At 38.0% G+C, this 27,268-nt stretch overlaps 3 protein-coding genes and 1 long non-coding RNA gene across 6 annotated transcripts in view; 2 read left to right on the plus strand and 2 right to left on the minus strand.

The window, feature by feature from the left end:
* LOC117303072 (outer dense fiber protein 2-like) lies at positions 1–13,574 on the plus strand. Of its 3 annotated transcripts, none has more exons than XM_033787140.1 (19): positions 1–215; positions 1,091–1,236; positions 1,545–1,679; positions 2,245–2,406; positions 2,991–3,178; positions 3,840–3,969; positions 4,513–4,644; positions 4,956–5,081; positions 5,392–5,645; positions 6,183–6,362; positions 6,833–6,968; positions 7,528–7,638; positions 8,168–8,194; positions 9,341–9,445; positions 10,192–10,350; positions 10,722–10,822; positions 11,081–11,162; positions 11,639–11,845; positions 12,893–13,574. In XM_033787140.1, exons 2-19 carry the CDS (start codon positions 1,108–1,110, stop codon positions 13,070–13,072), a joined length of 2,544 nt encoding a protein of 847 aa, XP_033643031.1. In that variant the 5' UTR covers positions 1–215; positions 1,091–1,107; the 3' UTR covers positions 13,073–13,574. The 3 variants fall into 3 exon arrangements, with proteins under 3 accessions (XP_033643031.1, XP_033643030.1, XP_033643032.1); XM_033787139.1 differs by having other exon boundaries at positions 2–215; positions 1,087–1,236; XM_033787141.1 differs by lacking the exon at positions 8,168–8,194 and having other exon boundaries at positions 3–215; positions 1,087–1,236.
* Positions 3,882–21,953, minus strand: LOC117303074. Its single transcript, XR_004520485.1, has 3 exons — positions 21,858–21,953; positions 4,945–5,048; positions 3,882–3,960 (listed from the first exon to the last, which is right to left on the minus strand). It is a non-coding gene; the product is annotated as an uncharacterized LOC117303074 (long non-coding RNA).
* Positions 15,762–19,964, minus strand: LOC117303073 (exosome complex component RRP4-like). The gene is made up of 8 exons (XM_033787143.1): positions 19,841–19,964; positions 18,869–18,970; positions 18,384–18,429; positions 17,707–17,862; positions 17,464–17,532; positions 16,772–16,948; positions 16,509–16,637; positions 15,762–16,053 (listed from the first exon to the last, which is right to left on the minus strand). The coding sequence occupies exons 1-8, from the start codon at positions 19,951–19,953 to the stop codon at positions 15,976–15,978; spliced, it is 870 nt and encodes a 289-aa protein (XP_033643034.1). The 5' UTR covers positions 19,954–19,964; the 3' UTR covers positions 15,762–15,975.
* Positions 20,210–27,268, plus strand: part of LOC117303071 (valine--tRNA ligase-like) — a 16,879-nt gene continuing 9,820 nt past the window's right edge. Inside the window, exons 1-9 of the mRNA XM_033787138.1 lie at positions 20,210–20,601; positions 21,190–21,265; positions 22,095–22,195; positions 22,911–23,038; positions 24,042–24,206; positions 24,784–24,985; positions 25,724–25,832; positions 26,239–26,418; positions 26,695–26,819. Coding sequence (XP_033643029.1) covers positions 20,392–20,601; positions 21,190–21,265; positions 22,095–22,195; positions 22,911–23,038; positions 24,042–24,206; positions 24,784–24,985; positions 25,724–25,832; positions 26,239–26,418; positions 26,695–26,819 — 1,296 coding nt within the window. The 5' untranslated portion in view covers positions 20,210–20,391. The remainder of the gene's footprint in view (positions 20,602–21,189; positions 21,266–22,094; positions 22,196–22,910; positions 23,039–24,041; positions 24,207–24,783; positions 24,986–25,723; positions 25,833–26,238; positions 26,419–26,694; positions 26,820–27,268) is intronic.

Here is a 27,268-nt window from a genome sequence, read left to right on the forward strand (position 1 = left end):
ACTCCAGCCAGGCCCAACATGCCCTCAAAGGTGTAAAATACACGAACTTTGAATATTGCGTATGAACTCTGTTTGCCCCTGGAAAAAAAACCTGACCAATGGCAGAGCTCGTTTGAGCGTGGCGTCACGTTTCTTTTGTAAACAACAACAAATGCAATTTTTTCAATAAGTGTGGCGTCCGCTTCTTCGAAGACGAAGAAAAATCATCAAAACAGGTGCGTTTCTTGTTTTATAAAAACCTGTCATGCATAATTAATAATCCCAAAGTTGTATTTATTTCCGTTTTATTCATTTGGATTCATCCATGCACAGTTGGCCCTGTTTATTTCGAAATTATAAGCGTTGAAATTATGTCGTCTGCCCAACTACGACTAAGTGTACAGTACGTGATCTGTAAGTCGTCTATTTCCGACAGTACAATGTCGAGAAAGAAAAAAAGTGGTAGACAAAAATATATTGCGTATATTTTTTTATATGATGTGTTCTCATAGACTAAGAGTCTTACTTAGGAAGTAGTTCAAATTCATAATGATGTACATCATGAAGTGAACCAAAATAATGAACAAAAATGTTTAAAAATTAATAACTTGAAAGTTGAATCAAATTCAAATTCAAAATTCAAACATGAAATTAATTATTTGATTTTAATTCAGCTTTTTTGTAGGTGTGTACTGTAAAAGTTGAGATGATTGATACATGGTTTGATACATAACAATAAAATATCAAATTATTGTTGTTAATTTTTTTTTAAATTTTAGGCCTAATTTAACTTAAATTTACAGGATTTTGAAAAATAAGTAAACATTTGAGTCTGACTCCATTCCTCCAAGTCAAATACAGGCCTACAATGTATATGCTTTTTTTTTTTTTTTTTCAAAGGGCAAGGGTATTGAAAGGGAACCCTACTAATAATACTAGTAATAATTATTAGTATATGAGGAAATTGCAAATTTCTACTGGACTTTTCAAGGGCACCAAGGCGATGACCAGGGGGCACGGAGGCAATCACCTTCGTTGTCTACATGTACGTGAAGTATCCTACCTGCAAATATTGTTTTCATTCAATTTGTTTTCATTTCTTGTCAGGCAGTTTGACACCTTGTGAGGATGACAATAGACAAGGGGCGTGGCCCTCCCTCACCCCCTCTGCATGTTCACATTGATGAGGTTACACCGGTCCATGTTCATATTAAGAAAGGAGCGCTGAAGAAATCAGCAACTGCCAGGGCTGTTGAGGTACTGATGATTATTCATTTCATGACCATCTTTTCCAACCAAATATTTTTGTCTCATATTTTGCAATGATAATAATACTACATTATGCTTATAAATGACTGGACCCCAAGGCGCTGTACAAATTTAAAATATCACCAAACAAGAGGATCAATATTCAAGCCGCTACAAGCTATTTTTAGGGCCTTGCCTACACACGCTTTCCCGCTTGTTTATGCTTTTTCTGTCTTTGAAAATGCAATAAAACTGTGTCGTTCTGTAATTTGTAGAAATAAATGTCAATTGAATCGAATTAAATCATTTACTTGAAGGAAAAGTTAAAAGACACAAAGGCTCGCACCAATCGCAGTTTTGGACTCGGTAACCTCCGACCCACCTCTTCTTCAAGGGAACCGTGGGTCCCAGCCCCTGGAAAGTCGACCAAAGGGAAAAAATTCTCATGGCAGGTTAGTTCCTTCTGTACATCAATCGGTGTAATTTTTCCAGCGCAAAAAAAGTTTTTTTTTTTACAAAATTATCTTGCTTGTTGTAAAGGAAAATTGTCCTATTGAACAGAACCAGTTTCCATAATTGTAAAACAACCTTAAAGGGTTTGGATACTTTTTGTAGATAAAGTTTTTGGCCATGACATGGATCCCTACTCACTGTGAATGAAGATGTAGAATAATTTACCTGCAGAAGTATCAGCTTAAAAAGTCGTCAAGTTTTTTTAAAGGAAAAACAAAATCACAGAATAATGTTTTCAGGAGAGTCACATGAATCCGTTGTACATGCTAAACTAATTTTTGTTTTCGCTGAGACGAAAATTTTAATGATTTTTTGTTACTAATTTCTCAAAAAGTACAGCATTTTGACAAGTAATATTTTTGGGGAAGCTTTCTACCATCATTATCTTTAAACCGTTTAGGTTTAAAGTAAATCTGTGGACCATCATATTAGGCCTTTAACTACTCCTTTTTGCATTTATACCATTACACATTGGTTGCAATTTTTCTTTTTCGGCACCCACAGGGAGCAAATCACATGCTGGACATTAACCCCCCAGAGCGAGACACAGTACACGCCACTATGAGAATGGAAGATCTCGATGAGGATTATAACGACAATAAATTCAGTAATTATGAGAAGAAGATCGACAGTCTCATGTCTGAGGTGGGATCTTTGAAGACTGAGGTACGTAGGAAAAGTCTTGTCAAAATTAATCCAGGACAGGTAGTCGGATAACAATTCTCCATGCACTGTGAACTTCTCTCATGTTTTCTCTGACACCCAATTTCTAACAAGGTGTATTAACGGCAGGTAGAGATCTTGTCCTGGTCCGTCTCTTTACGATACTTTAATATCTGCTTGTTGTTCTGGACTTGGTCTCTACAGTTATTGCACTTGGCTTATTTACTGCATGTGTGCATTAACAATGTGGATTTTTATGGGGATCTGTTTAATAATAATAATGATAATAGTGGCTTCTTATATAGCGCCCATTCCGTCACTCAAGGCGCTTTAACATACATTTTGTTTCTGCAAGGGATGTTGGTTTACGTTTGAATCATGATACCTACTCCTTTTGCATAGCACCATGTAATGGTTTACCAGGGGATGTGGCATTAGAGGTTCAACCAAAATCAGTTTGAAAACTTCAAACTAAATTTTTGAATGGCTTATTATCAAGGGGTATAATTTGATTGGAAAAAATTCACATAAAAAAACTTTACTTTATTTTGACATTCCTATTTCCTCGTTCTGTTTTCATTTACTAGAGGGAGCTCCAGCGCAATAAACGTGAAGCAGAAAAAGCTAAAGAAGACCTCGGTATTTCCAGACGGCTTCTTGAGAACCAGGAAGAAGAGATACTGGACTACCGGGAGGAGTTGCAGATGACAGAACGAGAGAATGAGCATCTTAGACGCTCAGTGGATAAACTCAAGTATGATACGGACTTCTCAAGGTAAGCCGTAAAGAATAATTCAAGTACTTGGCCCAGTTTCATAGAGCTGCTTAACAGCTTATTTTTTGCTTACTGTGCGATTTATATTTCATAAAGATGCTAACCGTAATTGCACATGAAAAGGCATGCTTATTGCTAACCTATCCGTTGCTTTCTTATACAGCATAGTAGTTCTGTTGAAAGCGTGGTTAACGGGGCGCAGTTCCATGGAGATTTTAGCTTGTCAACCTAATTTTGTTTTGTTATCATAGGACCGTCGGACTTGTCCGGTTGTAAGTGTACCGGCCCGAACTCTAAATTCTAACTCTAGGGTGTTATATTTTTATAACTGCGTTATATATGCATTCTCTGCTTTTGAAACAAGTGCAGAAATTTTGCACTCACCCCGCAGGCAGATAATGGTGACAACAAACAAACAAATACATGCCCTGAATCCTAAATATTAAAATAAAGATAATATTACACAACATTTTATTAGGCGCTTAATATGGTTGTTTCAAAGCACACTATTGTCTGTATACACAAAAATAACCAACCAACCAAACACACGAATTATAAACCTGTTCTTTTTTCAATAAATCGTACACGATATGAAATAATGATAATCAAGCAATATTGAGTAAAGCGTTTTTTTAACTTACCTTTGCTGTCTTCTTCTTAGGTCTGAGAGAGTAGTGGTTAGCACAGAGCGAGAACGCCTGCTAAAGAAGCTTGTTGAGGTGGAGTTAGACGCAGAGGCAGCTTCCAAACAGGTCACACAACTCAGGGATGCTGTATACAAACTGAGAGAGGTAGTCTCAATGTCAATTTAAGTTTTCAATATTTGTGGCGTGTTGTGGCCAAACGGTCTAGTTCACTCTGGTGTTGTCAGCAGCAGAGAGTGGGTACGATCATCGGTCATGACACTTGTTCCCTTGAGCAAGGCACTTAAAACCATAATTGCTTTGTAATTAGTTGGGAAGGTAGTGCATTCTGCTCTACCAGCCAGGCTTCTAGTGGGTGATACCCATACCTACGGACTGTGAAGGGGGGTATCCCTGTTTCAGCCCCAGGGAAAGGTTGCATCGTGCCCTTGGTGGCAGTTGATTTGGGCTATGTAGCCCTAACCTTGAAGTGGCCGTCCGACCTTGAGATGATATACGCTCTCTGTTTTTTATGACGTTGTATACATCATGATGGTATTAGAATTAACATAACTCAATGTATTTTATATATAACCACCAATTTAAAGCATAACTGGAAACGCGAATGGACAAAGAATCTTGATTCATTGATTCCATTTTTAATTTTTCACAAAGACAACTTAAACCTCAAATAATCTGATTTTGTTTCAGGAGAAGCGGATGTCATCTCATGACAGCAAGATCCTCGGGAAGCAGCGAGAGTTGCTTTTACAGAAACTGGAGGATTTTGAGCGGACTAACTCAACACTGAGACAAATGTTACGGGACCAGCACAAATCAGAGGTAACTTAAACGTATCAATGGAAATTGTGCACCCTTCAATGTAGTAATAATAATACTTATTATCCCTAGGGGCATATCAAAGCGCTCAGTATTATTTCCTGCAAGATATGTGGAGCTACTTATTGAAGTATGAGCTTTATTCCATTATAGCACCATGTAATGGTTTACAAGGTGCTGTGGCGCAATAGGCTGCCAATGTATGTAGTTGAGTTCTGGAAGAGGTTTACAGTTTCATCAGGTAGTGTTCAATATGATGCAAAAGTGATTTATTTTGTAAGAAAGATCTTGTAAATGGTTTACCTCTGTTAAAGGCAAAACGTGACCAGACGCAAGAACAGCGTGACGTACTTCTACGTAAGCTCACCCAATCGGACGCGGACAATCAACGCTTCCGTATGCTCACCCTGGAGAAAGAACAAGAAATTCAAATGTTAAAGGTACTGTACATCATCATTATTTGTCTCTAAAATAATATCAACATGCTCTTAAATAATATCAACATAACAAAATTTTTGTAACACCATGTCTCGCCTTGAGCTTTGCTCGCGAAGGAGCACAGCAACCAAAACAACCTATGGTAGAAATGCAAAAAAAAAGTTCATGGCCGGATGTTTTGACCCTCAGACAGCCGAGAAAGACTATGCTGGGGTTGAAACGTTGAGCCATTAACAATTTCAGTTCAAGTCCATTAGCCCCAATATCGATTGGCAACTCCATCAATTTTGTACTATAAAATTCTTCTTAAAGGATTCACTAGTGTCAGAGAGGGAGCAACTGCAATCCATGACCGACCTCCAGACCTCCGTTTCCGCCACACGAGGGCATCTCCAAAACCAGCTGCGCAAACGGGAGGGAGATTGCAACCGAATGGCCGTGCAGCTGCGCAAGATGGAGAACCAGCTAGAGCAGCAGCAGATTGACGTTGATCACACGCAGGGATTGTTGGGTGCAGCGAAGGAGAAGGCGGCATCGGATAAAGAGGCACTGAAGAGAGCCACAAGGTATGGGGGCCATCTAGTTTTTATCCCTTCAAGGCTTTGGGTACTCTTTGTAACACAAAACACAATGTCCGCAGATTTACTATAAACTTACTTGCTTTAGAAATAATGATGGTAGAAAGCTTCAGTTAAAATATTACTTGCTGAGGTGCTGTAGTTTTTGAGAAATAAGTATTAAGAACAATTTCACAACAAATTTCTCATGAGCCGAAAATTATTTTAGCATGTACAACAGATTTACGCGAATCTCCTGGAAACATTGCTCTGTGTTTTTCACCTTTTTTTTTCTTCTCAAAAACTTGACGACAAATGAAACTGAAACTTCTACTGGTAAATTATCTTACATACATCTTCATTCACAGTGAGTAGGGATTCATGTCATGGCCAAAAACTTAATCTAAAAAAGATACCAAACCCTTTAAGCACTAGCTTTTTGATTCACGGATGAGTTAATATACGTCTTTGAAGGTCCATATCAATAATTTTAACTAATTTTTTTGCCTTTTCTACAATCTTTTGTCGCCCCTAAAAAAAAAACAGAGTCCAGAAAGACCGAGCGACACGCAGCGAAGACGCCGTGGAGAAAATGAACATGCAGCTGCTGGAGAAAGAGACGCAGCTTGCAGATTCTGCAATGGTTATGGATCAGTGGAAAGCTAGAGCGGAGAAGTCCACGAGAGAGAAGGTCCAACTGGAATCTCAGAATGCAACTCTTACACGGTGAGGAAATAAATACAAAACACAAAAGTTCACAGATTTACATTAATTTTACACGGTTTAGAGATAATGATAGTAGAAAGCTTCCCTAAAAATATTACCTGCTGAGGTGCTGTAGTTTCTGAGAAGTGAGTGAAACAGTTTTCCCAAAGTAATTTTCGTCTTAGTGAAACAAAATTATTTTAGCATGTACAAGGGATTAATGCAACTCTCCTGGAAACATTACTCTGTGATTATCAATGTTTCTCAACAACTTGAAGATTAATGAAGCTGAAACTTCTAGGTAAGTCGTATTACATAATATTCATTAAGAGTGAGTAGGGTTTTATGTCATGACAAAATTTTGATCTACAAAAGGTATCAAGACCCTTAAATACCATTGTTTAACTGATCTAGTAAGATTAGCTTGGTGGCATTGCAAATGTTTTAAAGATTTTTAAGTCGACTCTGTCTTTGCTCTGTTTAAATTTCAGGGGAATTGAGGAGTTGGAAGAAAAGCTGAGAGAAGTTGAGATGAACTCTAGAGTCACGGCAGATGAAATGCAGCATCAATTACACAGCAAGTCCACTGAGAGAACTGCCGTTAAACTGGAAAATGATAGACTTAAGGTTCGTGGTTTTTACGGGAGAAACCCTCCAGATTTACCAACTTTGAAATTATTAACTTTTGGTCTGAGGAAGTGTTACCCTGTCCCAAGTTCTCGAATAAGATGCTTTTTCTTTTCACTTTTGTAAATTATAATAATGGTAGCTTCCTTAGCGCTCAAATCCGTCACTCAGTGACGTTTATGTCGCTCCAACATTTAGTATTTTTTTCTGAAAGATATATGGAGCGACGGTTTTGAAGTATAAGACAAATTTCTTTTTATAGCATCAAGAAATGGTTTAGAAGGTGCTGCGGTGCAATATATGCAGCCATTCTAACCAGGGTCATCGGGGCAAACCCCTTCTCTTTACACATCACACAGGACCTACTGCTTTACTTCTCATCTAAAGGACACAGCAATAATGGTTAAGTGTCTTGCTTAAGGACAGAAGTATCAAGACTGGGACTCGAACCCACACTCTGTTGTTCAGAAACCCACGATCTTAAGTCCAGTGCTCTTGTCCACTAGGCCACGATAGTTTTTTTTTTTTTCATAAATTCTTTAATTCACTTTTCCATCAGGCAACACTCAACACCGTTCAAGACAAATTGACCTTTGCAACGAGTGAGGTAGAGCAACTTAGGACAAGCGTCCATGAGTATGAGTCGCTGGTTGGCGAGTACAAGTCCCAGGTGAGTTTTGCCGATTATATATATAATTTTTGCATCTTTAAAATGGTGCAGACTCAAACTCTGCGTTAATATATTGTTGTTTTACTTGGCCAAATCAGCAGGTATCTATTTTTAGTTGTATATTTTGTCTCATTCCTTCCTACTTATAAATTGCTCTCATGTGAAAGGGGCTTTATTCCGAGTCAGACGACCGAGAATTCCTGCCTATTTTGACCGATCAAAACATTGTTCTGGTACCCACTGGGATTGACCAAAAACTGGGCCAGTTCGTACCCGGCGGAAGCTTTCCAAAATAACTATTATTGTTTCCTTCGAGTACACAAACCCATACACGCTCCTTAGTTTCAAATCGTAAGCATGGCAATGTATCGGTTTTGTTAGTTTGCTCCAAAAAAAGAAGAAAATGCACACACTACAGGTAGGCCTATGTGTTTTTAGAAACATGTGTTTTTAGAAACACTATACATTTGTTGTTAGTTACACTGTGTAAAGAAAGTAATTGATGTCCCATTCCTTCCTACTTATATAGAGCTCCTTTCCTAGGTCCAGCTTAAGGGTACGTTTCATCAAACTCTATCAAGTTTTAAGCTCACGCTTTCTGATTTTGCAATTTGCTTTTGGTGGCTTGGGTGATATTTTTTACTTTACGACTACAATAATTTCTTTGCTGTGCTGCAAATTCTGGTGCTGTGACGCTTACTTTACTTTCAATGCTAGCAATATTTCCCTTTGATTTGTAGGTTGAATATAAAACTGGTTTTTATAGAAACGGTTTAATGCGGCAATTGTAAGCACTACAACGCTTCCTTCTCTTTCGGCTGGCAAGAGAGATGTTTACTTTTCAAACTAGAAGAATTTATTAAAGGCACTGGATACCGTTGGTAATTGTCAAAAACCAGTATTCTCACTTGGTGTATCCAGCCATATGCATAAAATAACAAATCTAGGAAACTGTGTCTCAATTGGTCATCAAAGTTGCAAGAGAGAAATGAAAGAAAAACAACCTTTTTGTACAAATTTGTGTGCTTTCAGATGCACAGTAAAAGGCATCAGGTATGAAGTCTTTTAATATTTGAGTGAGAAATTACCTCTTTCTCATAAACTACGTTACTTCAGAGGGAGCCAATTCTCACAATGTTTTATACTATTAACAGCTTTCCATTGCTCATTACCAGATAAGTTTAAAAGTTATTTTTAGTAAATACCAATAGTGTCCAGTGCCTTTAAAGCCATTATACACTTTCGGTAAACAGTATTATCCAAGGCCCACACTTCGTGTATCACAACTTATATAAAATAACAGAACCTGTGAAAATTTAGGCTCAATCAGTCATCGGAGTCGGGAGAAAATAGCGGGAAAACCCTACCTTGTTTTCACACGTTTCGCCGTGTCACGACATGTGTTTACTATAAATCCATAATTCTCGTAGTCGAGAATTGATAATTGTTTTAATGTTTTCTCAAAAAGTAAAGCATTTCATGGAATAATATTTCAAGAGAAGTCTTTTACCATTACCTTCTGTAAACCCTGTAAGTTATTTGTAAATCTGTGAACTTTTTTCCTTTTTTTCTTTTCCGAAAGTGTATAATGGCTTTAATATGAGATTTATTACCTGGAATGATGTTTATCATGTGATATATGTGTGAGTTGATGAGTTATTTCTTGTTATGTTTCTGATGTTTCTTTGATTTCTGATTACAGATGAGTAAGTCTCGGCGTGAAGCTCTTGATGCCTCGTTCCAGCTGGAGCAACACCAACAAGACAGATCACGTAGAGAACAAGAAACTATGAAGGAAATGGACATTGTAAGTCGGGTCTTAGAGGCAGTGGACACTATTGGTAATTGTCAAAGACTAGCCTTCACAGTTGGTGTATCTCAACATATGCATAAATTAACCAACCTGTGAAAATTTGAGCTCAATCGGTCATCGAAGTTGCGAGATATTAAGGAGAGAAAAAACACCCTTGTTACACGAAGTTGTGTGCGTTTAGATGGTTGATTTCGAGACCTCAAGTTCTAAATCTGAAGTCTCAAAATAAAATTCGTGGAAAATTACTTCTTTCTCATAAACTATGGCACTTCAGAGGGAGCCGTTTCTCACAATGTGTTATACCATCAACCTCTCCACATTACTCGTCACCAAGTAAGGTTTTATGCTAATAATTATTTTGAGTAATTACCAATAGTGTCCACTGCCTTTAACTAATTTGATTTCGCTCAATTGTGTTTTGGTTTACTGTCCTGTTTTTTCAGTGAAGTCAAATTGCTGCAAATCTATAATCTAGGCTCATTCCAAGAATACACTTTATATATTGTGCATTGTTGCATATATTTTGACAACCACACTCAATCTCAGATCTCCTTGGTCATGTATGAGTCAATGTGGCTGGCTGCAAAGTGCCCCTCTGCATGCCTGCGGCTTCGAACACATTGTAGCCGTGTCCTTCAAATTTCTGCTTCTCAGCTGCGAGTAAGGACGATTAGCCTTCCAAACTGTTGTTTTTTATTATAACTTCCCTTTCTAAACAATGGAACTTTTTTACTTTTTAGCTGAGGAACCATCTTGAGAAGAGACTACAGGAGCTGGAACCACTCCCCGAGCAACTACGGAACTCTGAGCAGAGACTCCTAGAAGCAACGGAGAACCTCCTGACTCAGGAGAGACGATTCTCTGAACAGACCAAGGTCATCTCAGACATGTCCACCAAAGTAGGTCATGTTCCCTGTGTCATATAGTCATCTTACATACTGATTCTAAAAAACCCAAGATGGACACCAGGCTATTTTTCCCTACCAGCCTCACTTTGATTACATGTATTTCATTGGGGGGGGCAAAACAAAATAGCTGAACTATTTGCAGACGCACCAAAGAAGGTGAAACAAGAAGAGGATCCAAAGGACCCAGCAATAATGGTTTAAGAATGTCTTGCGTGAGGACAGAAGTGTCATGACCTGGATCTGAACCCACACTATGCTGATCAAAAACACCAGGGCTTGAGTTGTGTGTTCTAATGCACTCGGCCATGGCGTGATGACCTATGAATTAATACATTTCTTTGTCAATTTTTTTTTAATGTTAGGTTGACCATCAGGCAGAGCAGCTTGAGTTGATGAGAGAGAAGTGGCACGTAGCTCAGGACGAGAACAGATCCTTCACTGGCAGAATGGAATCCATTCAAAGGTCAGATAAACAATGTCCTACTTCAATTTCATTTCATTTCTTGTGGTTGTGAAGCGAATGACTCTCAGAAAAGCAAACGTAATAACTGTACCATCAACAGCTCCCCATTACTCGTTAGCAAGTAATGTTTTATGCTAATAATTATTTTGAGTAATTACCAATAGTGTCCACGGCCTTTAAAAGAGTTAAAATTGCTGTGCCCTGTTAATAGCAAAGTCCAAGGCCTGTAAATAATGTTATATTTTGTTCACAATCTAGGAGGCTTCAAGAGTCTGAAGACCAGAACAAAGAGCTGCATTCCATCGTAGCAAAGAGGGAGGAGACCATTCATCAGAATCAGGTAGGCTTCTAGATTGCCCCCCTCTCATTAAGGTTTGCCACGCCCTCCATCTCAGCTCCCTAATGAGTATACAGCCTGTGTAACAATTATCAATCACAACAAAAATCAATCACAAGAACCATCTCTGCCCATCTCTAGATTGCCACCTCTCATTTAGGTTTGCCACGGCCTCCATCTCGGCTCCCTGGGGAGTATTTGGCCTTTGTAACAAATATCAGTCACAACAAAAATCAATCACAAGAACCGTCTCTGCCCTAACAGGTACCCATTTACCCCTGGGTGAAGAGAAGCAATTATAGTTAAGTGCCTTGCTCAGAGACACAAGTGTCACAACCGGGAACTCGAACCCACAATCGTCTGAACAGAAAAGCCAGAGCTTGAGTTTGGTGCTCTCATCCACTTAGCCACGACATCCCTTGTAAAAAAGATCCCCCCTCCTAAACTGACAATCTCTTTCTCTTTTTTGTGACACCCAGTTGCGACTTGAGGATAAGACCAGAGAGAATGCCAGTCTGACTCGGCAGCTGGAGCAAGCCATCAGCGACAGCAGGCACCTTGAGGAAGAGGTTCGGGAGAAGGCGATTCAACGAGAGCGTAACACACAGGCTAGGATCTTAGATCTGGAGTCGCAGTTGAATCGCATTAAGACGGAAACGATACAGATCAAACGCGCCAAAGAAGATGTGAGTAGGCTTTGCTTGTTTTGTTTCATTTGTTCTGATAAATTGGATTATTGCATCGCCATGATTTTTGGTTTTTATAATTGGACAATAACGGTCACACAAAGCAACCGGTGGTACAAAGGAAAAAGATGAATAATGATACAGACCAGGGCCCAATTTCATAGAGCTGCTAAGCACAAAAATTTGTTTAGCATGAAATTTCTTCCTTGATAAAAACAGGATTACCAACCAAATTTCCATGTGATTTTCTTGATAAGCAAACAGCTGAATACCAGTAACATGCATTATGCAACAAATGGAAATTTGGTTGGTAATCCTGTTTTTATCAAGGAAGAAATTTCATGCTAAGCACATTTTTTGGCTTAGCAGCTCTATGAAATTGAGCCCATGTAAGAAGAAAAGCAACTCCTACAGTTTCACCCAAGGTTTGTTTGTGGCATTGTCTGTATTTTTTTAGCACATGAGGGCACTATTTGTGGCTAATTTCCTTACATCACAATTACAGTTTTTACTTTTTTTATTCCAACTGCCTTTATTTTGTTTTCTTGCATCACAATTTACTGTTCTGTCTTATTTTGCTTTGTGTATCAATGGCAAAATAAAATAAAAAATAACAATGAAAAGAACAATTGGTTTTACTTGTTTAAATTATTTTGCATAGTGTAAATTCAGTTTACTCCTGCCCTAACACATTGATAAATACTGCAAGTTACCATATCAAGAGTCACTTCAAAAATAAATTGACTGCCTCCATGTCTAAGTTTCTGTAAATGTTTTGTCTTAGCTGCAGTTTATTTTTTAAAGCCTTTTAACGTCCGTAATGCTGGCCCAAAAATCCGGACATTTTTCTTGCTTTTTTAATTCTTTTTTTTTTAGGGTGCACAATCAGGGTGCATACTTTTTGTAAGAATAATGATTTTGCTTGATTTTGCTTGATTCCTCTTTTTCATTCCTCAAAGTTGTCGGGTATGTAGTCCCAGACTAACCACACAATGTGAAGCAACAATCACCCTTGACTAATTCTCTGTCAATATTCATCTCTTTCAGACGGAGCGTAAATTCAACTCTCAGCTCTACGACCTAAAAGATCGCCTGGAGCAATCCCACAGCACCAACCGCAGCATGCAGAACTACGTTCAGTTCCTTAAGAGCTCATACGCAAACGTCTTCGGCGATACCTCCCTCTCAGGATCCCCTTTAAGAGGTCACACCCCATTAAGGACATGACAAAGTGGACCATAGTAATATCAGAAATAGGGTAGGTTTAGTATTATTTAGGTGAGGGACAGGGCTTGCCAGTATTTATTAATGCCTCAATTAGGATGTAGTAATGGCAGTTAACTGTGATAGCAACACATATAAATAGCATGTTATTCAACATGTTAAGGGAACCTGTGATTTTCAGGTGCATTACTTTATATTGTTTACTTAAAGGCAAAGTATACCTTTGGTTTTGGACACGTTCGTTTGTTTCAATCCTAATTTTAAGATACAATAAAAGTAACTTGTGAAATTTTCATTTTTGAGAGCTGGTAGCAATTTGGAGATGTTGCCGTATGCAGGGAAATGATCCATGATTGGAATACATAATCTGAGAACCGTTTCATGCAGAACATTTCTCAGATTGAGATGTCTTAGAATCCCTCTCACATTCCTTTTTAAGGGAAGGTACACGTTTGGTAATTACTCAAAACAAATATTAACTTAAAAACTGACTTGGTAAGGAGCATTGGAGAGCTGGTGATAGTATAAAACATTGTGGGAAACGACTCCCTCTGAAGTAACGTAGTTTTCGAGAAAGAGGTAATTTCTCACTCAAATAATAAAAGACTTCTAGCTAGAAGTCTTTTATTCCTATCTGAAAGCACACAAATTCGTCCAACAAGGGTGTTTTTTCTTCCATCATTTTCACAGGCTTGTTATTTTATGGTTATGATGGGATACACCAAGTTAGAAGACTGGTCTTTGACAATTACCAAACTTGTACCTTCCCTTTAAGGGATTTGTTTCTCAAAATGTTCTTTGTTATCAACAGCTGCAGTGCTTCTCAGCAAGTAAGTTTTCTTGTGGTCATTTAATAATAACGAAAGGTGTACCCTCCCTTTAAGGCAACTAAAATTATGCCCAATAGTCAGGTAAACTTGACCCTTCATTTGTCTGTTTGAAAGAAATCCATTTTCATATGCAAATATCAGTGAATAAAATTTGCTAGAGTTTCAAATCTTTACATAAGCGGATTTTCAATAAGATTCTCTTGAAGTTTGATATATGTAGGCCTTGATTTTTATCTTAGAGAGGGCGAGGCCTTTTTCTGCAAAAGGGCACTTCCGTCAGAAACTCTAAGTATGGAAATCTAAGGGGCACAAAGGCCAAGACGGGGGCAGCAGAGGCCTTGGCCTCCTTGATTTCAAGCTTGCATGTTCAACTTTGATATTCCAGTGAGAAGTCATGTGTCTAGACATCATTTCAGGTATATTAATCAAACTTGCCAGTCGATGCAGCAATGCTGTATTTATTTGTTCAGGAATCATTTTATAGATTCAGTCTTTTTCTGTAGAAAGCTTTTTATTTTTTGAAAAAATGTAAACCTTAGAAAGATCATTTCAGCCCGCAGAGTTATGCTTAGGCTTAGCAAAGAAATGTAGTCGGTAGAAAAAAAACTTACTTTTTCATGGATTCTATCAAATGTTGAACAATTTAAATTATTTTGAATCGCAATATCATGTATTTTTGGTCCATTTAGTGATCTTTTAAATTTGTTGTATTTGTGATTGAGTTAAATGGAACAAAATTCCAGGTGTCAAATTTTGGTTTCTATAAACTCATTTTTGTCCTACTTATGAACTGAGAAAGGCTTGAAAATTGATTTGAAAGGGTGACCTTTTTTTTCCTCTTAAAGAATTTATTTGTTGATAAATGTGTTTTATTTTCTCTGTATCCAACTTTTTCATTATATACAAACCATTTTTTTGTTTTTGTTTTATAAAGTGAAATTTCGACATGCCACTTAAGATGGGATGGCTTACTCTTGGCAACAATTAAAAACCAAAAGAATTTAACTCGATCTTGTCTTTGCATCAGCATGAATTTACTATTTGTCATCAAATTATGTTTGAAAGGTATTGAAAAAGAAAATGTGGGAAAGGGGTTTGATTTAATTTTACGGGATATAACAAACTAAAATGCTGCTTTCATGTTCCCGTTCAGTCGTAAAAGCAATAAAAGCAAACATCGTTTTGTTAATAGAACAGTTTATCTAAAGGTATGCCAGACCGTGTGAACAATGTCAGAACAAGCAATGTGGATCACATATTTTTCAGTTTTTCAAATACGTAATAAAACCAAGAATTGACTCAGTAATTCATAAGTTGTTGTGAACATTTATTTCAAATGTAAAAGTTTGTCTATACAGCAATTTCTTCCCCATAACTTTTCTTCTAAAAAATAAGGATGTGAGGCACTCTGAACCAATCACAAGTGTTGGTGTTCGGCTCCATTATGCCTTTAATTTTCAGCAGAAAGCTGAATGAGCTACAACCACTGTCCATTTTGAAGGAGTTATTGCTCTGTCTACCATTCCAAGATGGCAATAACCCTTCTCACAAACTTCAGCAACTCGACTTACTTCAGTGATTACAGGATCCAGAAAAAAAAGAAAAAAATCTTTGTTGGCCATCAGGCCCCCTGCTAGTCTGTCTCTCAAGGCTGATATTATTTACTCATCTCAGGCAACATCTTTTGAGACATGGAATCAATTTCACTATAAAGCTATTTAGCATGAGCATCTGCTTAGCAAAGGAATTTGCCAAGCAAAAAATGATTGGGGCACCAGTCACAACAATAAAAACTCAATGTAATTTTGGCTGGTAACAGGTTTTTTTTTAAGCAAGATTTTCCTGTGCTTAGCAGGTTTCTCTGCTTACAGGTGGATTTCACAAAGTGTTGAGACTAGTCTTATCTTGACTTTCACTTTAGGACTAGCCACACGTTATTTATATCTCCTAGCCTATATCTATTAAACTGGGCCCAGGTCCCCTGCTAGTCTGTCTCTCAAGGCTGGTTATTATTCTCTCATCTCAGGCAGCATCTTTAAGACATGATCTCCAGTCTGCTTCCACTTTCAGCCTTCACTATTTTTCTTGCTCCAGTCTCTTGCGGGTTTCTTCAACAATTTCCTCAATCACTTCAGATCTCAAAAGCTCCTCCGGCTGCATTAAAAAAAACGTAAGAACAATAGCTTTGAGGTATCTCAATACTTGCAAACAATGGAAGACTTTTTGAGATGATGGTGGGTGTCGCAATCACCGCACCTTTTTCATTGTTCTCGGTTATAAGAGTTATTGTTTCAAAAGTCTCCTGCGTGAAGACAATTTTTAAGACAATTTTCATTGTGGTCTACTGATCATGACGTGCAATCACAAGGATGTGGGTTCAAATCCTACCAAGCTACCTGATTTCACAATGACTAGATTAAGTACTGCAGTCTAGTTCTGAATCATAATTTCTTGATTTGAGCACTTCCTAATCAGAGATTTAAACCAATGAGAGAGATCGGCTGTTTCCGGCTCGGTGTTTATATCCCTTTGTGGGAGTTTGCCGAGTTCCAAAATAGTCCCCTATAAAGTGAAAAAAAAAAAAACACTAATAAAGTGAATATTCTTACCGTGTATTTCAAGGAAGCTTCGTATGTATAGAGAATACTTGTATCATACAACATCATTCGATGCTCTGCCATACCAACAATGCAGTTCCGCAATCTGGCAAGAACTTCCCTATCAGAGTATAGAACAGGCTGAAACAAAAAGAAAAAGAGCATAAATTGGACTACTCCATTTACCATAGAGGGGTAACATCGTGACAATAAACAGTTTTATTCCTTGTATTACATGTCTTTGAAACTCTTAGCCTACCTAAGGTTTTACCTACCTCTAGATTCTGGACAAATCCACCACCTTCCTCCTCTTCGTCAATAGCTGTTGGACTGATCCACACGTATCCATTGTTACCCAAGATGACACTTGCTCCACAAGTAAGATTATGAAAGTGAGTCTTCCGTCTCTTGATCAAGGATGGGGAGACGGTTACGAGGAGGCCCTGTCCAAGCTGTTGATAAATTATTATTATTATTATAATTATTATTATTTATTATTATTATTTATTCGGCATAACAAGAAGAACAACACAAAATACAGGAAAAACAAAACAAAACAGCAAGGACAATAAGACAATGGCAGATGCCTGGAATGTAAAAAGTTTACTAAATATTTGTGACTAAAAGCCTATATGTCCAATGCCACTGGCTTGCAGTTGCATCTTATCACAGCATGGCTTCTTATCCAGGCGCACATATCTGTCACTCAGTGACGCTCAAAATTTAGTATTTTTTTCCTGCAAAGTATGTGGGACTACATTCGAATAATGAGACCTATCTTTAACATAGCACCATGTAAAGTTTTACAAGGTGCTATGGCGCAATATGCAGCCAATGAAAAAGAGGAAAAAACATTTTCCCTTGTGCCGGTAACTCCTTCAGTCGAGCTTCGTTCTGTAGCCTTAGAGGGTCTTTCTCAGGATTCCTTGCTGTTTGTAAAAGGAAACCTTAGTTACAAATCACTTACCTTCCCATATTTCAAACTTCTTGTGTGTATTGACAAAGCACCATCATTAAATACAGACTGCACCTCCGCCTGGTAAGTATAGTTAAGGCAAAACAACTGAACGACATATAAATCCCAATATAACGGATTGTTTGTAAGACAAAACTGAGCTATTTCATTTAATTTCAAATAGTTTGTTCATCTTAAAAGAACTTGAGGTTATACTGATTGGTCAATTCATTGAGGTCAAAGTTGAAAGGATACACTGACGAGGTCACCCTCAGCGAGATACTCTCTCATCAACAATTCGTCTTCCGCAGATCGTCGTCTCAACTCCCCACCTGGCAGATTGACGGCAGAGAGCATCAGGGCGGAATTAAGTCTAGAGTTGGTGTCAACTTTCCATCTTTTTTGGGCAACCTGAAATTGAGCAAAGTTAGATTTTCCTTTTTAGTAATAAAAATACAGAGTATTGTCAGTTATGCAAACTAATTGCACAAAAAAGAGGAAATGGGCAAACTTTTTGTCCAGTTTTCTATGGCACCATTTTGAAAAGAAAAAGAGCTGAAAAAAGTGGCAAGCCTGTATTCAACTGCACCAAATGTTGGTGAATAGGCACACAAGACAGAACCCTGACACAGTAAAGAAAGACAACAATTACAAAAAGCCTGATTGTACAAGTGAGTTTTCAAACTAACTTTAAAAGTTTCAATACAAGAAATATTGCAAGTTTGTCGTGGTAAGTCATTCCAGAGAGTGGGTCCAACACGCAAAAATGACCTATCTATCACCCCATGATTTTCTGCTCAATTTTAAGGAACAATAAGGTGATTTTTTACAATTGATTCTTGACTTTGTTTCTAAAAAAGCATGCCTTTTATTAAACATTGTTAGACGATACCTTAATAAATAAAAATCATTTGTAAGAAGTTATATTTTACCTCTGTTATTCTTCCAACCACAACGTCACCAACTTCACCATTGTATCTGAAATAGAACAAATTAAACAAATATCATGATTTTCCAAATCAGAATATAAAAAAAAATACTTTGTAGGAACACTTAATAGTTGCTACATGTATTTTGAGAAAATGTCTTGCTTGTTATAAATCTAACCGGTTATCCTATTAAAATAACAAAACACAAATCCTTACAATGAAACTAAGAAAGATATTCCAAACATCTCAGGTTGAACTCAATGCAATTCAATGTAAATCATAACCAAGCTCACCTTGTTGGGCTGTTGTGGCCGTCTTTAAACAAAGTCGCTACTATGATAAGACTGATGTTAAAATGTAGCCAAAACAGCCCAACAAGGTGGGCTAGTCATAACCCCTAAGTCTTGTATTAAAATAAAAAATTAAATTGTATCCCTTGCAATGGAAAGTTGACAGTTGACAAACATTTTAAAGACACATATTTTTACCTTGTTTTCAATGGCTTGACACAAATCAGTTTATTGACTGTTTCCACGACACCAGCAACAGAAGCATGAAGTTGATCGTCATCAAGGTAGGTTCCATGTCCTCTGTTGAATTGTCAAATTATCACTCAGTTAAAAGTAACATTTATTACATTTACAATAACTTGTGCCCCATTATTCTAACTGTTTATTAAGAACAACCAAGCGGTTTCATCTTATTCACTCGCTGCAATGTAACGGTTATTTAATTTAAAATTGGTGACAAAGAACAAGAGGTTTAATCTTATTTTTAACGGCAATGTAATGTTTACTTTATTTAAAAAGTAATCTACAACTCGGTACACAAAAACAATTCTAAACTGTGAAACATAGTATCATGGTCAACTGTTTTGTATAGTTAAACTTTGTTAATTCAATTAATCAGTTTCATTTATACTTCATTTGATTTCTGATTTATTGCACTTAAAATTCACTTAAAAAAAAAATTAAAACTAAATTGTAAAATGAAAAACAATGCATAAAAATTATGTTTTCCTTCCTCCATGGTTATACTAAGTGTAAACAAACAATAATTTTTTTTTTTTAAATGGACACATTATTATTGATAAATAAAATAGGCGAAATCTATACCATAAAAAAGGGGGAAAAGGCAACCAAAAGCCATACTAATATGTACAATACAAAAAATCAAGACAAAAAGTGTCGAGGACAGCAACAACAACTTAATTCCATTTTCTTGACTCCTGGCTTGTGGTTGGTGGTGGCCGGCCGGCCGGCGGCGGCTGGCCTCTTGCTTGGCCACTCGCGCCGCCGACAGCGACGGATCACACAGCGACACACACGACGGGCAAGATCAAGAAGAAGGAACGGAGCAACACAACAAACAAAGTTTAAATTAAAGTGGGTACACCGCCGTAAAATACAAAGTAGGCCTTCTTGTTTCAATTCACATAGATAGTTAAACATTGTATTTACCTCATAAAGTCAGTATCCGATGTTATTACATCTCCTGGTGTCACCAAACGCTTAGGTTCTGTAAAAGTTTTTGGAGACTTTCGCTTCCTTGCTGCTCTGATGGGAGCCGCCATGTTGAAGTGCGCCCTCTGTCCTCGCAAACGCTTCACTTTATCAATAATTCTACTTTTGCCGAGCACAAAAGAGTGTCTTTGATGATGAAATCGCAATGCAACCATAATAACAGAGCATTAAACTAAATTTTTGATTTAATTTACTTGGAATAATGTACGTTCTATATTTACATTTTGACATAAACATAAAACAATATTATTGCATCACTTTGCAGAGGACGGTACTGAGCGTGCGCAATGACCGAGTTGACATGTGTCATGCACGTCTCACGCAATCACAGGGACCGTCTGCTCCGAACTGCCCTCAAAGTCTTCTATAAAAAGTGTGTTTTACAATAGAAAATCAGTCAGATTATTGACGAAATCTTGATTTTGGTGGAAGAATAGAAACCCACTCTTCATCGCTTTTTTTGAGGTTAATTTCATATCAAATTAACCATGGAAGAGAGTCCGGAAGTGAAGACCACGGAGCCGATTCCAGCAGCGGGCGCAGCTGGAGCTGCTGCCGGGGACGGCCAGCCAAAGACGGCAGCGCAGCTCAAGAAGGAACAAGAACGAGAGGCTAAGAAACAGGCCAAGTTGGAGAAACTTCGACTGAAGCAAGAGAAGCTGGCAAAACAGCAAGCAGATAAGCCAGCAAAAGCTGCGGTATGGAACTGAAGATTATTGTTTCAAAAATAATTTATTTAATTTCAATTGAATAAACTGAAATCTTAATTGTAAACTAAAACAGTATATATATTTTTTTTTAACTGGCAATATTGTTTTTGTGTAATTTAAAAAAGATCATCAGATTACGTTATCATGTAATAAGTGGTAGTTATTTAAAAACTGTTGGAATCCAAACAATTATTAAATTGCATCACTGTGCAATTTGGAAGAGATTACTTACTCTAGCTAACTAAATTGACAATGCATTCTAGCTAATTTGTTTAAGTCTGCGAATGTTTTCGCTTTGTTTGAAGCAGCAGCATCATCTGTCAAAATTACCTGAATTTGTTCAGACTCGGAGAACAAATTAATAAACAACATATCTTTGGTGAAAATCGGTTCATGCAACTATAAAAATTAAAGAAATTGCCAAATATAATTATGAGTCTTGACATATTTGACAGAAAAGCAGAAATTGTTTTGTGAAAACCTGATCATATTTAAATTTAATGTTATCAAATTCTTCAAATCTCATCACTCTAGCTAAGCTACATTTTTTATTTTATTCTGAAAAAAAAAAAAAAGGGTAAGGAGAAGAAAGAGAAAGTGGAGAAAGTGTCCGCTACGTACGATATACAAACACCAGCAGGAGAGAAGAAGGGTAAAAATCTTGTCGGATCTTAAAATCTTGGAAAAGAGAATTACAGCAGCCGATTTCACAAAACTTTATGCAACTGCCTAAGTCCACTTGCGCAACGTTTTATGGAGCAACTTGCACCATAAAGGTTCCGCAAGTGGACTAACACAGTTGCCTAAAGTTTCGTGAAATCGGCGGCTGGCCTGTATGCTTCATTTTCAAAAGGGCAAGGCACCAAGGCATTTTTTCTCCGTAAAGGGCACCCTATGACTATGAAGAAATTGTAAATTTCTTCTGCACTGGAGCATTTCAAGGGCACCAAGGCAATGACCGGGGGCATGGAGGCAATCGCCTTCGATGCCTCTGTGAAGTATCAGGCCTGCATTCTGTGTGCAAAGGAAAGTGCATTGACCACACTAGGGAAAATAGTTTTCCTCCATTAAAGAAATCTTTGGCAGAACCCTGCCATCCTTCCCGAAGTTCAATTTGTAGCCTATTTCCGATCAGAAAACCGTAGCTCGATAATCGGTATAAAATAATCAAATCTAACCAATCACAATTTGTTGACTAAACACTAGTGATATTGTTGAATCCAAGTTGTTACTTATAGGCTTACCTGTTTTCCATCGTAGTAAGATAAATTCCAGCCTCCCACTGTTGTTGATTTTTGCCTCAGTTGTTGCCACTGTTTTCCATCTGATTCTGATTCTGATTCCACATTTTCTTATTGTCTGCTTTTTCATTTGGTGTTTTCATTCTTAATTTTGCATGCTCATCAATCGTGTCTTCTTTTGGCTGGACCTACCAAGATAGGAAAAACAAGATTTTAATAATGATAACTTGGTATTTGTAGATGTGAGTGGTCCCTTACCTGACGCCTATAGTCCATCATATGTTGAGGCAGCTTGGTACGCATGGTGGGAGAAATCCGGTTTCTTCAAACCGGAGTACGGTGTAAGTAAACAAATAACATCAAAGTCTTATATAGCGCACGAATCTACCAAACAAGGTACTCAAGGCGCTGAGTATATACACAAACTTTCAGAATGATAGGTAATTGCAGTGATGAATTTTGAGACCCAATTATGTAGCACCGTATAAGGGTTTACAAGGTGCTACGGCGCATATAGCAGCCACAGCCAGGAACACCGGGGCGAACCCCTTCTCTTTTCGAGAGGTGCACTGGGTTCTTTTACATGCCTTACACAACACATTTAACGGCTTTACGTCCCATCCCATCTGAAGGACGAAGCAATGGTTAAGTGTCTTGCTTAAGGACACAAGTGTCACGGCTGGGGTTAGACAATCCTATTTGTTATTAGTCGGGACCCAATTTCATAAACCTGTTAGGTAGAAAATACTGCTTAGCAAACATTTCTAAGCAAAAAAATAGTAGGGCATTCGTCACAACAATGAAAACTTAATGGAATTTTGGACGGTTATCGAGTTCTGCTTAGCAAGATTGTTCTGTGCTAAGCAAGCTTTTGTGCTTACAGGCTTAATTAAACTGGGCCAAGATAATCTTCAGGCAGCCTGCTCAGACCTTTGCAAGATCCCAATTATTTGAGTTGTCAAAGAAGCTGTTGATACAAAAAAGACGGTTAATTCATTCAAATCTCTTGATTTTTTTATTAAATTAATCAAATCTCTTGAATCTTATTTGATTCAGAGGAAGAGTGTGAAGGAGCCGAATCCAAAAGGTGTGTTCATGATTTGTATTCCACCACCCAACGTAACCGGCAGCCTGCACGTTGGTCATGCATTAACTAATGCCGTTGAGGACACCCTCACTAGGTGGTAAGTATTTACAAGTTACGTATATAGCGCATCAGACCAATACGCGCTTAGCGTACTGAAAGGATCTGCGCAGATAGCATGCCATCTTACGTGCGAATTAAAAACAATGTGCCAAAAAGTGAACAAGAAACTTTTTTTTTGGGGGGGGGTGGGGGACTGTAACATAACACCATTCAGAATGCCACAGATTGCACAGACCTGGGCTTTTCAAACCAAAGATAATTACCAAGTAAAAACACTTGGAGGACCTTGCATAATTTCAACATAAGGCAAAAAGACACCTACTGTACATGTATTTAAAAATACCTATTTAACAACATATAAATATTGAGTAACTCTTTGTAGATCTAGTCGTCGACAAACTCAAACACTTTCATCTATGATTGATAATTGTTGATTGATATGTAATTACATTGTGTGTAAAAGGCCACATAAAAAAAAAATTGTTCAAAACCCCCCGACCCCATTTTTTTTATTTTTTTTTTGTAATCATAAAAAACATGTCTGGATATCTCTTTATACTTTTACTGCCCAGATTTTTCAGCTGATATTTTTTTCAAAATGTCCAGGTTCGAAAAGATGTTTAAAGAAGGTTTTTATTCATGTTGGCAAAGCAAGAACAATTCTTCAAATATTTACTTAGGCTACACTGTGCTTAGTTGTTTGAAAAAGTTTACAGAAAATGTCATCTAGGAGTTAAATTTGTTTGACAAAACTATTGAAAACATCAAAAACACACAAACCCTCTGTTTTATAGTGATTGTGATGATTTCTTTATTCTTGATTTCATATTTGGCATGTCAAACAAAACTTAAAAAAAAAACAAAAAAAAACTCCCTCCCTCCCCCATCCGCAAAAAAAAAGGACGATCAACAATTTGTTTTTATGTGGCCTACAATTGAGATATCTGTTGTTCATGATATGAACACCAACAAAATGTGTACCCATGATTGTGTTTGTGCTGTACAAGAACTTTTCAAATTTTGTTGATATTTCTTTTTAGGCATCGTATGCGTGGAGAGACTACACTGTGGAATCCAGGGTGTGACCATGCCGGCATCGCTACACAGGTCGTAGTTGAGAAGAAACTTTGGAGAGAGAAGAAACTATCCAGACACGATTTGGGAAGAGAGAAGTTTGTTGAGGAGGTCTGGAAATGGAAGAATGAGTAAGGAGTAACCTCTGCAAGATTCATAAACATTGATAGATTTAGACATTTATAAGATATTTTAAATTAATTTTTCGAAAAAAGAGGAACTAGGCAAGAAGTAAGACTAATACAACAGGCCTGAAGTGTCAAGGAGACCATGGCCCAGTTGCCCTGCTCTTGACCTTGGTGCCCCTTCAAAAGTTTTAAGAATTAAGACAACCAGCCTGAAAACACACAAAGACCACTGAGGCCATTGACTCCGTTGCCCTGCCTCTGTTGCCCTTCCTTGGTGCCCCTTCAAAAACTTCCCATTGACTGCAAGATTTTCCAAAGGAAGTGCCCTTTGCAAAACGAAAATGGCCCTGGGGCTGATTTCACAAAGATCTAAGATTGATCGTAACTGCTATGAAAATGGTGATGTCACAATACAAATTACTATGGTGATACTGAAAAATTGTTTTGCGATGAATTTTATTGCTTTGTGAAAGCGGCCCTTGCCCTTTCAACATGTTCAAAGATGAAATTCCATGCCTGAAAACCACTTCCCTTTGATGGTTTGGAAGTTATTTTAATAATGATCTGATTATCCAACTAGGAAAGGAGACAGAATCTACAACCAGCTTCGTCTAATGGGCTCGTCTGTGGACTGGGATCGAGCATGTTTCACCATGGACCCCAAGCTGGTTAAGGCTGTACAGGAGGCCTTTGTCCGAATGCACGACGATGGAACTATATACCGTAGCAATCGTCTGGTTAATTGGTCCTGCACACTGAAGAGTGCTATTTCGGACATTGAGGTTAGTTTATACTAGATATTAAATTTGCATCGGGGATAAAGAATATTAATTTTGGTTTTTACCCATACACCGATCTGTGTGTTAGCACTGTATACTCAGTACTTTCCTGAGTCCTGGGATAAAATATCACAGGCATATTACTCGGGTGGGATTCGAACCCACAACCCTTGCAACTCTAGAGTAGTGTCTTACCAACTAGACTACCGAGGTTGCCCGGTAGCTAAAGGCAGTTTGAATCCTATGTTTTGGCAGCGGGTACCGCAACGAGGTTAGTTTAGCTGTCATTGATGGCGGACATTCACTCTTGCGATGTTCTGTTCTTAACAAGAATTCAAATGTTTGGGATAAGTGGTAACTGCAATTTGGCTTTAAGATAAAAAGTTTGAAATGGCCTAGATTCGATTTCATCCACCTACTGAAACACAAATGTTAGTATAAGCACAAAACAAAACAATGAGCAGTAAAAAGGTTACCTGCCAAAATACTGTGTCATGTACGTACCATTTACAACTGGTTTCCTGCATATTTTTGCTAAGCAGGAAATTATTAAGCAACTTATCAAACAATTCTGCCGGTAAACTAATTCTGGTTAGCATAATTTTGTGCTTTAGCAGCGCTATTAACGGGCCCTTGTCAAACCTTCCCTATTCATTTTATTTTGAAAGCAGGTTTTTTTCTTAAAAACGCACCAACTAATTCTGACATTTGTGTTATATTTAATATGCTTTGACCTGACAGGTGGAGAAGCGAGAGTTGCCAGGCCGAGCCTTGCTGTTTGTACCGGGCTATGAAGAGAAGGTTGAGTTTGGAGTACTTGTCTACTTCTCCTACAAAGTAGAAGGATCTGGTAAGCCAACACTAAAAACAAATGTACAGACTTTCTAATGAGAGAGGCCAGTCTGCCTGACTTATCTAAAAGAATGGTTTTTAATATTTCTCACAGGTTTACATACAGTGTGCTGTATTATGGGTGCGTTCGATTAGCTTCCCTGGGTCGACCCCAAGTGCTCACTCGGGTGAGCCCCTGACAAGAGCTAAACAAACGATCAGTCGCGCTCTCGTGGTGCATCATGCATCTCGGGCCAGCCCCAAGTGACCCGTTCTACAAGCAGGGCACATGGGGCTGACCCAGTTGAGCCCCTGGAATGACGTCAAAGCCATTTGAATGAACGACTTGGGGAAGCTAATCGAACGTACCCATTGTACTCAAAGCAAGGTTATTTAAGCAAAGATTCTTTTGTGTTTGGTCACAGATGATGAGATCATTGTTGCAACAACTCGTATTGAGACGATGCTAGGAGACACAGCCGTCGCCGTTCATCCGAACGATGAACGCTTCAAGCACATGCACGGCAAGCGTGTCATCCATCCATTCCGCAATTGCTCTCTGCCCATTGTCTGCGATGAATTCGTCGAGCAGGAATTCGGAACTGGTGAGTTGAACTTTGTAAAACCACTTAATTTTTTGGCGGATTTTCTGGCATTCTGATAAAGGTAGCATCAGATTTTTGACGTAACCTATCTCTGTGAAATTATTTATACATGCAAAACCACTGATTTAACTACTAATTATTTTGCTTCAAGGAGAGTGAATGGTAAACTAATCAGTTTACCCCAAATTGTGGCATGTCATTTACTTTTAGAAGCCTATAGATAAAGAGCTGTATGTCTAGTTATTATTCTTCTTCTTCTTCTTCATATCCCCCTAGGTGCTGTGAAGATTACCCCAGCCCATGACCCCAACGATTACGATGTCGGAAAACGTCACAACCTGGAATTTATTACAATGATTACTGATGATGGGAACATCACTGATATCTGTGAGCAGTTCAAGGTAAAGGATTGTTGACCGTGTTAGTCGACGAGGTAAAAGGAAAACCGTGCAATTTCGAGGCATGTTTGTGTGGATCATTGTATTCTGCTTTTGCAACATCTTTCTACCCAAAGGCCAACTCGACCGATCCAAGGCAACGTGTTCCTTTAATGAGTACCATTTGACTTTTCTCTTATCCCATGTGTGGTTATCTCAGTTCTAAAATCAAATATTGTGTTTGTGACTTTGATAACAGAAAACCTTTATTTGAATCACCAGTTAAAAGCAGACCTGAGATTGCCTATGACAAACTGGGGAATGAACTTACTGGTTAGGAAATGAGCAGTTTTAAACACAATCTTTCTTATCTGATCAAAAGTTCATGAAGGGTGAACAGGTGGTTTTGGGTACCACTGTCATTTACTGACACAAATATCTGCACAATTTTACAGTTTCTTGTGTATAATGCA

The sequence above is a fragment of the Asterias rubens genome, chromosome 19 (assembly GCF_902459465.1).
Source record: "Asterias rubens chromosome 19, eAstRub1.3, whole genome shotgun sequence".
In the NCBI taxonomy this organism is placed as follows: domain Eukaryota; kingdom Metazoa; phylum Echinodermata; class Asteroidea; order Forcipulatida; family Asteriidae; genus Asterias; species Asterias rubens.

What these genes read in the sequence shown, in the direction of transcription:
- LOC117303072 (XM_033787140.1), top strand. Translation starts at nt 1,108, where the DNA reads ATGACAATAGACAAGGGGCGTGGCCCTCCCTCACCCCCTCTGCATGTT. An exon ending in CTGTATACAAACTGAGAGAG is followed by an intron (nt 3,970 to 4,512) that starts GTAGTCTCAATG and finishes ATTTTGTTTCAG; the next exon opens with GAGAAGCGGATGTCATCTCA. An exon ending in TTGGCGAGTACAAGTCCCAG is followed by an intron (nt 7,639 to 8,167) that starts GTGAGTTTTGCC and finishes CTACTTATATAG; the next exon opens with AGCTCCTTTCCTAGGTCCAG.
- LOC117303073 (XM_033787143.1), bottom strand. Translation starts at nt 19,953, where the DNA reads ATGGCGGCTCCCATCAGAGCAGCAAGGAAGCGAAAGTCTCCAAAAACT. An exon ending in GTCAAGCCATTGAAAACAAG is followed by an intron (nt 18,430 to 18,868) that starts GTAAAAATATGT and finishes GTTCTATTTCAG; the next exon opens with ATACAATGGTGAAGTTGGTG. An exon ending in AAGCTTCCTTGAAATACACG is followed by an intron (nt 16,054 to 16,508) that starts GTAAGAATATTC and finishes TTTTTAATGCAG; the next exon opens with CCGGAGGAGCTTTTGAGATC.